Source organism: Cyprinus carpio, chromosome B22 (assembly GCF_018340385.1).
Source record: "Cyprinus carpio isolate SPL01 chromosome B22, ASM1834038v1, whole genome shotgun sequence".
NCBI lineage: Eukaryota > Metazoa > Chordata > Actinopteri > Cypriniformes > Cyprinidae > Cyprinus > Cyprinus carpio.
In genome coordinates, this window is record NC_056618.1 from 21006567 (window position 1) to 21019052 (window position 12486).

The window sequence follows — 12486 nt, forward strand, 5'->3', positions numbered from 1 at the left end:
TGTTGATATTTTCAGTCAGGCTATTTTGTTTATTTTTTGAATTATGTCCAATAAATTTAAAACAATTAATTTTCATAATTGTTTGTCCATTGTACTTTTTTTTTTGAATAATTTTAAATTAAAAAAAACATTTGTCTAAATTGTTTAAACATCATTCTGGTTATTATACCTGACATTTAAATACAAGACCCAATTTTTTTTTTTTTTTTTTTTAAATTCTTTATTATTGTTCAATCAATATTTTATTATTAACAAATTTCAGTAAACTAAAAAAACAAAAATCAAAATAAAAAAAAAATATATATAATATATATATAAATATAAATAAATATATATATATATATAAGTATATAAATAATTAAATATATAAAAATAAATAAAAAAAAAAAAAAAAAAAAAAAAAAAAAACATTTTTTTTTGCATGATTTTGCCAAAAAAAAAAAAAAGCAAAAGAAAAACAAATTAAAAAAATCGTGTCTCATCTTTTCAATTAACTGGCAAAAAAAATAAAAATTAAAGAAAGAAAAATCAACTTTTAACAAGAATTGTTCCTAGAAAAAAGTTTTATTGGATTGATAAACATTTATACTATATATATAAAATATATATAATAATATATATATATATATAAAAAATATATTACTATTATAAAAGATTATACATAATACAAACAAATAAAATTACAATTTAATAACAACTGTAAAAAAAAAAAAAAAATAAAAAATTTTAATAATAATAAATTTTTTTTTTGCTTTTTTTTTTTTTTTTTTTTTCCAAACATTTTGGAAAAATAAAAAAAAAAAATATAAAATACATAAACAATAAAAAAAATTCATCAATTTGGCTACAAAAAAAAAATTTAACTCATAATCTTTAGGATTTCAGAAAGCAAAATTTTTAAATATTTATTAATTCAAACATAAACAAATAAATAAAAAAAAAAATAAAAAAAAAAAAAACAAAAAATCAAAAACTTAATAATTCAAAAAAAAAAAAATAAAATAACTAATAATCATAACTAAATATAACAATAACAAAAATAAACTAAAAAAATCTTAAATCATAACATCTTTAGTGATCTATTTCAGAAAAGCAAAATTGTGAATTGTCATCTTTTAAGTGCTAAAAGAGTAAAATATAGCTATATCATTTGGGCCATGTTAATTTCCTGAGAGCAAAATGATTAGCAATTGTCTAACATGGAACAACAGGAAACAAAGATAAAGGAAAATCTGTTTTATCGTTATAATATCTGGCATGGCTGATAATTTGTGGCGGATAAATCTGATTTACAAGCATTGTGCGTTCTGGATATCCAACGGTAATTTCCCCACTTCCTATGGGGGTTTCGTGTGAAAATTGACCAACAAAATCCCCCCCATAAACAAAAAAACTGAGCAAAAAATAAAATGCCTAAATCAGTTACGTATAAACATGATGCAATAAAATCCATCAAACAAAAAAAACCCACAGAAAATAAATAAAAAAACCAACCCTGATCTGAAATATGAAAGAAAAAACTTTTCTCTGCAACAGTAAATGTCACTCGATATTACAAAATCTCATTCACCGAAGCCAGCATGACCGTATATAGCTTATGATGTTCGAACTAAAAAAAAAAATGACTAACAACAACAAATGACCATAATCGTTCTGACCAAAATCTACAAATTAAACCAAATACATGCAAAAGAAACACAATATAAAATAAACGCGCAATTTTTATGTACCCCAGCTAAAACACAAACTAGAAAACTCTAATACTAAAGGCTACATAACAATTTCGCTCCTCACTTTACTGTAATACTTTAATTTTCTAAAGGTAACGAATTCTCATTTTGAAATCACGCCATTAAAATTTCATTTTCGTTCCTAAGATTTCCTTCCTCTGATTGATCATCCTCGTCTAAAAAAAATATAAAAAAATAATTTAAGAAAAAAAAAAAAAAAAAAAAAAAAAAAAAAAACAAATTAGAAAAAAAAAAAAAAAAAATAAAAAAAAAAAAAAAAAAACTTAAATTTAAAAAATAAAATAAAATTTAAAAAAAAAAAAAAATAACAAAAAAAATTAAATTAAAAAATTAAAAAAAAGTTTTAATTTAAAATTTAAAAAAAAAAAAAAAAAATCAGTAAGAAAATAAAAAAATATCTAAAAAAAAAACAAAAACAAAAAAACTAAAACATTAACATAAAAAAAAAAACAAAAAAAAAAAAAAAATTAAAAAACATAAATTCAAAAAAATAAAAAAGAAACAATTAAATATACAAAAAAATAAATATTAAGAATAACAACCTGTGTGTTTGAGTCCCCATATATAGTATAAAAAATAATACAAATAATTCAAAAATTTACACATATACTCTTAAAAAATATTTAGAGAGATAGTGGCTGGTCTTCTTGTTTGAAAAGGTAAATAAATCTGAATTAAAATACAATAAACAACTGGTTCTGATATGTGATTAGATGAGATGAAAATTGTTTATGCACATCAGCTGAGTTTTATATTAATACAGTTAAAGCAATAAACAATATTACAATAGTTTATTAAGATGATTATGAATAATAATTAATAAAAAATACCATTATATAATTACCAATAATTACTGATTCATATAGTTATATTATTTACATAAATAATATTTAAATTATAATAATATATTACTTATAATTAATAATAATTACAATAATATGAATAATATTAATATTTAAACAAACAAACAAGCAAACAAACAAACAAACAAAAATAATATAAGAGAGTTTGAACTAAATAATGATGATTGTGATTATGATTATTACAATGATGATGATGATGACTATTATTATTATTATTATTATTATTATTATTATTATCAATAATGTTATTATTGAATGTGTGTGGTATATAACTAAATAATAATAATAATAATAATAATAATAATAATAAATATATTACATTATTATTATTATCATTGAAAGAGAGTGTGGTATGTAACTAAAAACAAAACAAATATAACAATAACAACCGTAATAATAATAATAATAATAATAATAATAATAATAATAATAATAATAATAATAATGATAAATATTAAAACATTATTGTTATTATTATTATTATTATTATTATTATTGTTGTTGTTGTTGTTGTTAGGAAATAATTATATTATTATCAGCATTAAGCATAATAAATTTATTACTAATTACATTTTTATTAGGGAATATGTTTAATGTTAATTTTGCATAATATTATATATTATTATATTAATATTAAAAATAACAAACAAACATTTGTAACAACTCTACATTGTTTATTGCTGCTCAACTGATATACACTGGCATATAAAATCATCATCAATGTATTTTTACCACAGTAAAGGCGTATTAATATTTACGGCGCTTTGCATCATGGTCAACAACAACACATCTGAACTGTGGTAAACCCACCACATCCCAACAAAACAACAAACACAAAATAAAAATCCCTACAAAAATCTAAAGAAACAAGAAAAAAAAAAAAAAAAAAAACTGAAAAAAAAAAAAAAAAAAAAAAAAAAAAAAAAAAAAAAAAAAACTACTGAAATATTACTCATCACTACAGACCCAGAGTCTTCTCAGGGTGCTAATAATCCCAAAACTAAGCCTTTTTACCAAGTGGTTTGCCTTATTTTTTTGCAAGGATGTAAAATCCAAAGAAAAAAAAAGTAACATCAGCTGATTGAAATTCAAAGCAAGCATATTCCAGCGGACTCACCATATAACATCTCTATTTAGCTGCTATAATAAGGTCTGCTAGTTAAGCTGTGGGCTTTTCACTTCAAACATACTGAAAGTAGTAGCAAGACAGTGTGTCTTTTCAGATCTACCATAGTACCTTTTACAGTTTGATTATAACTGACAAAGTAAGAGCTTCACACAATTTTCAATTAAATACACATTGTTAAGGTCACATTTAATCAGTCTAACAGTTCTTTAAAGCTTTTTTATTTAGCAGGAATGGGATTCAAACCCACATCTGCCACATGAACATTAATTAAATATTATAAATATTAAATATTAAGACTACAGCTTGTATTTTGTATCTTTTTGTTTTTACCTTTGTTTGTTTTAGCTTTAAATTTGATTGTGCTGCAGAAGGTTGTTGGTTCGAGTCCCAAAGCTGCTAAAACTTGTTACTAATTTGTAGATTAATGCTGTGCTGTGTGAGTGTCTACAGGTTCAGATAATGTTCAATAATATTTTCTAATAACATCAAACATATATTTACTTTCCATCATGTCGACTGTGTTTACCTTGATTAATGGACCAGGTGTATTTAGAGGCCGTGGAGTTACACAGGAGACAAGGAACGGAAGGGCTAGAGTTTCCCTCGGCAAAACACATCCCATCTATATTACACGTCCTCTCCTGAGAGAGAGAGAGAGAGAGAGAGAGAGAGAGAGAGAGAGAGAGAGAGAGAGAGAGAGAGAGAGAGAGAGCGAGAGGAGAGAGAGAGACATAGACTATAACACCGCCAGTCAACAAAATATATAAAGAAACAGAGATAAATAATAATCACAATCCCGAACAAAAACTTAAAAGCAACATAGATAAGCGGGGAGAGAGAGAGAGAGAGCTGAGAGGACGAGAGAGAGAGAGAGAGGTGTAATGATCAGTAATGAAAACTAAATACAAACATTAAAACAAAGTAAACTTAACTGGAGTAAACTTAACTAAAAAAAAAATGATTATAAAATAATGAAACTTTGATTTTACTAAAAACAACTGGGAAAACAAAGCAAGCCAAAACTACATTAAACAACACTAAACATTTCAACATAAAATAAAACTTTAACTAAATCTAACTAAATAAATAAGCTAGAAAACTAAAACTAACAATGATAGAGTGAAAACTAATAAAAACTAAATTTATAAATAAATGTATAATAAAATCCAAAACTATTGTAGCCCTAAATAAACAAATATATAAATAAAATACAAGTAGAATACATAAGTAAAACTCAAAATTAGAGTGAATAAAAAAGTCAACTAAACTGAAAAGACAATTTGTGAATGAATGAATGAATGAATGAATGAATGAATTTCAACTAATAATTAATCCTGCATACATTTTTATCGATAGTGACATTCAATTTGGGCTTTTACTGGGAATTAATTGAACTCACAACCTTGTAGTTGTTCATGCTAAAGTTTAAGAAATAACTCCAAGACAGAAAGAAAAAAGAAAGAAGGAAAGACAGAATTTGTGTGTTATTGAACTGTGCCGTTGAGCACTCCTGCGGTGTCCACCAGCGTGGAGATGTTTTGCTACTGCTCACGGTTACACTGTGGATCAAGCCAACTTCCCCTGTCAAACCTTTGAGATAAACCTCAGCCGTCTTTGCTATAAATCACCAAAGCATAAAGCCTGGCACTGATACAATCTCTATATTTCAAGTTTTTAATATCCAGCGGGACGTGTAAGTCGCAACGCCCGGAGGACATCCGCGGCAAAGCAGAGAAGATAAACACGGACCAAACTGATCCAGCTAGATAACTCATCTCTCACGCTGAGATTACAAGCTATGTGGCAGCTGAAAACCCACAGAAAGAAAGCGAGAAAGGGGAGGACATCAGGTGCTCAAGGGATCAGTTACTCCGTCAGTCTCTGGTTTCGATGTCGGGAATAATATTGTCTGTTTTCCACATCCACGCTCCGGGTTTTTCCAGCACACACCCCAGTGGCCTCAAGTATCGCTGTTGTCCTGCTGCATCGAGAGCAGTTTAGACACTAAACAGCTATGACAGACTTTTGCCTTTTAAGTCTATAAACTCTCATCCTCTGTGACTTATTTTCCGATGGAAAATCCAGGCTATTAGTGTAGGAAGTGTGACTGTGAACAGTGAATATAAAGTGCAGGATGATGGACAGATGGACAAATGAACAGAAGGGCCATGAGGGAAGTTGTGCGGGAACAATCATGGATGTTTTTAAACACAGTACTACAAATAACCTTCATGCAAAAGCAATTAAGAATCAGTTAAAACAGTTTTAAATGAAACAGGGGTTTCTGAACAATTGCTGTATTGAAATGCTTATTCTTTATTTAAATCAAACATCAGCAGTAATATCAATGTTTCTTGCATTTTTTGCAAAAAATTGTTTATTTATCAATAATATAACAATAATATAATATTGACATTTTTATCAGTTTTATATTATTATTATTATTATTAATGTCTATGCATGTAAAATAAAATTATGAATATTATGCATTAAAAATATTAGTGAGTGTATAATTAATAATATTCATAATTATATTTACATTCATATAATAGTCATTAATAATAATAATAATAATGTTATTATTAAGAAATGTAATATATATTCAAATATTTTTGTTCATTAATTTTTTTTTAATTTATAGAAAGATATCTTCATAAATCTTAATAATACATTTTAATAAACTTTATACTATACTATAATATATTATAATATAATATAATGCAATATAATATAATATAATATAATACTTATCAGTTTTATATATATATTATATATATATAGATATATATATATATAGATATATATAATATATATATATATAATTATCTATACTTATCATTATTTATCAAGATATGCATGTAAAATAGAATTATAAATATTATTAATTATTAATATTAGTGTGTGTATGATTAATATTTTTTATTAGATTTACATTCATATAATAGACATTACTACTACTACTATAATAATGATAATAATAATAATAATAATAATAATAATAATAATAAATAATATATATATATATATATATATATCTATATATATATATATATATATATATATATATTATATATAATGTATAAAAATGTCTTTTTATTTAAAAAAAATAATTATCAATGATAAATATTATTAATAAAAATATTTATTTAATATATAATATAATATCACCTTTGAATTGCAAATATAGTTACAATGCATACAGTTAATAGCAAAAAACGAGAATGAAGGACAGTTCAAAATCTATAGGTCTATTTATCCACGTATTACTAATAAGTGTTTAAATAGCATTACCTTCAGCTTGCAAAGTCCAGAGGCAGTCTCACACAGCTGGCAAATACCATCATAAAGGGTTAAAAATTTGCCCTCGCTGTACTGACGACCATCATTAGTCACCTAAAGAAGAAAAAGAGAATTAGAAAGGTTTAGATACCTATCCTGAGCAAATATAGTACTACTAATACATTTATTTTATTGTTTAAAGCCTAATGTGCAGACAACCGACTAGTATTTATCCCTAAATAAACCCTGACGATGTAAAATTGTGTGGTTGATTCCACATAAAGCTGTTTATTATATGGCTACTTACCAAAAAGCTCAAAAACACTAACAACTACCAAAAAAAAAAAAAAAAAAAAATTATATATTTATATATTATATAGTATATATTGGCCTACCATATCAACTAAAAGACATGTGAAGTAAGGATAATGTAGAAAGCATATTAAGAAATATTTATGGTCAGTAAACCTCAGCTCATTCGCCACTGGCAGGTGATGCAAAAAAGTACGTCTTCATGTAATACTTCTGATTTCAACGTCTTTAGCAGCACTAGTTTGTGTAAATCCAAAAACGAGGTTAATTTTTCACCCCCTCAGTGAGTGTTAATTCCACAAGCCTTTGAGATTAATGCGGGCAGGAGTTTAGGTGGATTTCGAGATGTATTACCTCACGGATACGTCTTTGCGCTGACCTTCAGAGACACCCTGTGGCTCTTTCAACATTTAAATTTATGTTAATGATTCTCCTCATCACAGGCCATCCATTTATAACATCAGTAAACACACTCATTAACATGTACACACATAGATCAAGCCTCACTTTGGGATTGAGTGCCGAGGTCAATGATCGCAAGAGTTAAATGGAGATTATGAACTTTTTAATGTTTATGTAAGCCATATACTTAAAAATAAAACAAAATTGGTTTCCAGTATGGGCTGTCAAAGCAGAAAAATGATTAAAATTATTGTGTTGCCTTTATGGCTGTCATTCAGAATGGAAAAGCTCCCTTCCATCTAACGGCTCGGCGATTTTGGCGTGATATAATATTTTAAAGCGCCCGGTACGCGTCATTTAGCTTGGCCTTAAACAGCGCATGCGGCCGACATTAATTCAAGCTGATTTTAAACTTTAAAACCCACAACTGTGAAGGAGACTTCCTGTGTAATTGCATTTCACCAACGTCCTCAATTCAATGGCCGCTTCATCTTTCAATCACAATGGAAAGTTTCAAAAAAGAAGGACTGCTTTTATCTGAACGATGACATTTTGATTCATTCAGTCACCGCAAAAGGTGGCACTGGAAAATCAATCACATGAACCCTCGGACAGATCCCTGTCCCTGAGATTGATGGACAGGTACCTTAATCTCCCATCTGGCATAGGGCTGCTCGCTGGCCGTGAAGTCCATCGTGTCAACGGCCATGTTGCCGAGTCTCGGGACGGAGCAGTCCACTGCTTTAGAGCTCAGGAAGGACGCTTTGGTTCTGCCTTCCTCTTTAGGTATCCAAACTCCATTCATGTGCTAAAAACCATCAATGAAAATTAATTGAAAATTATACCAAAAAAAAACCCAAAAAGAAGTAAAATAAAAAAAAATAGAAATCATAATTAAAATAATAAACTTAAAATCTAAACATAATCTAAACTTATATTACACTTAATTGTTATGTACAATTAAATGTAAATGTATTATTATAGTTTAAATTCATATTCAGTTCAGTTAGTTAACATTAAAAGGTTTTTTGTGACTTACTTTAGTAGGACTTAAGAACAACTTTATTTGAAACTGCATAACTACTTCTAATGCCAAATGTACTTGTATTAATACAAGTTAATTGTCAACCAAAATATACTTATTGTCATTTCTGTTGAATTTATATGCCATGCATTTAAATATATTTGTAAAGATCAGAGTTAGACTATAATAGTAAACAAAACCAAAAAATAATTAAAAAATAAGCTATATAAATACATAGATATATAACCTCCAACTACATAGACATAATTTAAATCAAAAATAATAAAATGACAAAAATACATCAAAATTACTAAAATTTTAACTAAAATTAAAATAAAAAATATATAAATGAATTCATAATATGAATAAACGTACTTGATTTGTGCAAACATAAACAAAAAAAATTGCTATTGAAAAACAACACATAATAAAATAAATTACTTCATAAAAGAGTACTTAAGCACGTTAACAAATAGTCATGTCAATGAAAGCTCTTTAAGTACACTGCCAATTTTATTTCATTAATATTATACATCTGCAAGTACAGTTTTTTAAATACTGTATTTACTTTAAACATTTGAAGTTCAAGTGCACTACATCAATATAATTTAGCACAATTATTTCTCTTTCTTTCTTTCTTTCTTTCTTTCTTTCTTTCTTTCTTTCCAATAGCAGGCCAAAAATGCATAGTTTTATCTCAAGCAGAACATCCTGTCAATTTCCTCACATTCAAATCATTTCAAACATGTATGACTTGGTTTCTTACATGCAACAAAAATTATATATATATATATATATATATATTTAGGAAACTTTAGGTAAACTTTTTCTTAAATTCAACCCCCATTTATCAGAAGATATACTTAAAGGTGCTGTATGTAAGTTTTTGACTCTACTAAAGCATAAAATATACCATAATATGTTTTCAGATATTTAGGAAACATGCTAAGTTAACATACTTGTTTATCTAAAAAACAATGCTACAGTCAGTTATTCTCCTTTGAAAATGTGCGTTCCGGGCTGGAACGTCTGTCTCTGTTTTGGTTTGTGAAACCTGCCCACTGCCAGTTTACCCAATTGTATTTCGGCACCCAGGGTTGCCAGTTGGCGGGAAACACCGCGTATTTCATTTCATGCATCATCAAAGTGCGCTCGCTCCTGCGTGTCCATCAAGTCTGAGGAGGAGGGGCCGGGTGAAAAAAACCCTCTCCAATATTTTGAATTTGGACTGCAATACCTAGTTCAACCACTCGGTGACATTCTTACATACAGCACCTTTAACTTTAGTATGGACATATGTGCTTCAGTTGTTCACAACTATTTGAGATAAAAACTGCAAATTAGAGCAATCTTCACCCCTGGGTCTTCATTCTTTGAGGAAAACAGAAACAGCTAGAATAATGAATGTCAAACCAATTTGCTCAAATGGAATGACCTCACACAGCAGGCAAAACACCCCCTGAGAAAAGACGGCGAGAAAAGTGGCCGGTTCGGAAATATCTGAGCAGTGGAATTAAAATGAGAGGAAAGCGTGCAGGGAGCATATTTAGATTTGCATAGTGGGGTTCGTTAGTTACATTTGCTTTTTAACCATGATGTTTTCAGGTCCCAAACACTTCAAAGCTGTATTTGTAAAGATAACAATATTAATTTTCAAATTACCCTTTGGTTTGCCATCAGATGCATTTAATATGTTCCTCTGGCTTTTTAAAGAGGTAACTGAAGACGTAACTGAAGTCAAATAGAAAGTATACATGACCTTTTCATAATTTCAGAAGTATTCAAAGTTAATGAAAGTATGTTTTTAAACTATTCAAGGGCTCTAGGGATTTTTAGACCATGAGGGTTAAACTCAACCCTGCAGGGCATCGATTTGAGATCAATTAACTTCGAGCCCAAAACTTTTAAGTAAAACCGACAATTTAATAAAGGAGTCGCCAGCCGATATAAGTCCTCAGATAATTACAGCATATTATGTGTGTTTTGCATGTTGTTTACTGGTCTTATTGCATACTGTTTTCTTTGTATGTGCTCTGCTGCGTTGACTGATTACTGTTTTTATTGCTTTGGTTATCTCCTCAGATGTCCCCTATGCCTTTCCCCCCTCACTCTTCTAATTAAATATACAAACAGATGGGAAGCAGGTATTAAAAAAAGCCATGCTAAGATTCATAGAGACTCCTTGATGAAATATTAAAGAAGACTGGCTTAGAAGAGTTGAACGTGATCTAATAATCATTATAAAAAAGCACAAAAAATTGCAATTAAAAGATGAATGGATCACTGTAATATATGTATCCTAGAAGTACAAATCATGTATATGTTTATAAAAATGTATTAATTATTTTCTTTTTCTAATGACTAAGTGATCATGTTTGATATATATATACACACGATAGTAAATAAAAGTATTATAAAATAATACATTTTATACTATAATATTGTGTATTATACCAAATATATTTTATATAGGAGACTTTATAGTGATAAGAGACCATTTATTATTTTTAAATTATTAAATAACATAAAATACAATAAAAATAATTATTATAATATTAAATTATTCAAATGATTTAATATTGATAGATTTTTTTTTTTAAAGTTTTATAAAATAATAAAATAACCATGCATAAAATACTAAAAATTGTCTCTATACATTTTGCCTAATAAACACAAGTGACATTTGTGTCTCACCTTTAGTCTGGTTACAAGACACGCAAGGTCAGGTGAGTCGATGAAACCCAGGCCAAAAACCCTCACACTGTCACAGTCGAACTCACGTACGTCACACAAACCGCCGTTCTCCAGATCGGTGATTTCTATTGGCTGACCTAAGGAAACCAAAGAAAACAGAGAAATTAGAACATCATTAGGTTTGCATTGTTGGGGTTTATTCACATAACCTTAAAACAAGCATAAGTAACAGTAGCAGTGGTTGCTTTAGCAACTTCTCCTTTTAAGGATGTGAGGGTGTGGCCTATCCAAGGGGTGTGGTCTGTTTGCTGGGCGTGGTCTGTTTAGGTTGTGTCCATGACACTGCAGTTTTACTGCTCAAGAAAACCAAACCCACACACATAAATACACACACTTGCTTGGTAGAAAGCAATTTGGGCAGTAAACGGAAAAAGTACAGACTTTTCTGGGTCACAGGGTCAAATGCAATTTGTTCTTTGTCATTCAACTCAACAACCTCATTCAAAATCTCACCGAAAAAGTCTTTCAGTCGAATGAGCCTGCAAAAATGACAGTCTGCCGTCTACTCATTGTTGATTCATTGAAAAGCCACTATGGGAGTCTTGTTAAACCCGAAAACTCCATTGTAAATTTATGTGAAGTCTTTAATAATGTGCGCTCCTCATCCTTTCCAAAAACCTCAAGTGAATAAAGTTTACAAGACTCAAATGGAAAAATGCAACACCGGCAGTTTGAAAGGCACAGTTAAACCAAACGAAAGTCATTTCCAAGTACAATGCCGCTAACAAACAAACAAAACAATCCCGGCTTTAAGCTATACAATACATCCCTAAATATTCAGACTGCTGGATTCTGACCTTGTCGGCCTGCGTCTGTCATTAAACAGGGAACGGATTCATTCTGTAAACATTACGGTATAATTAGAGCTGGGAAAAATAACGTTCTCCATAACTGAGGTTCCTAAATAATGCAAACGAGTAAATACAAGATTGGTTGGGAGTCTCTCCAGCCATATAAAACACAACAACATTT

The 12486-nt window shown here is 28.5% G+C and overlaps 1 protein-coding gene across 1 annotated transcript in view; it reads right to left on the minus strand.

Moving 5' to 3' along the window:
- Positions 1-12486, minus strand: part of si:ch211-246m6.5 (von Willebrand factor D and EGF domain-containing protein) — a 63095-nt gene that overhangs the window by 22814 nt on the left and 27795 nt on the right. The window contains exons 13-16 of the mRNA XM_042749183.1: positions 11455-11591; positions 8383-8544; positions 7035-7136; positions 4270-4384 (exon numbers count right to left, since the gene is read on the minus strand). Of these exons, the coding sequence (XP_042605117.1) occupies positions 4270-4384; positions 7035-7136; positions 8383-8544; positions 11455-11591 (516 nt within the window). The remainder of the gene's footprint in view (positions 1-4269; positions 4385-7034; positions 7137-8382; positions 8545-11454; positions 11592-12486) is intronic.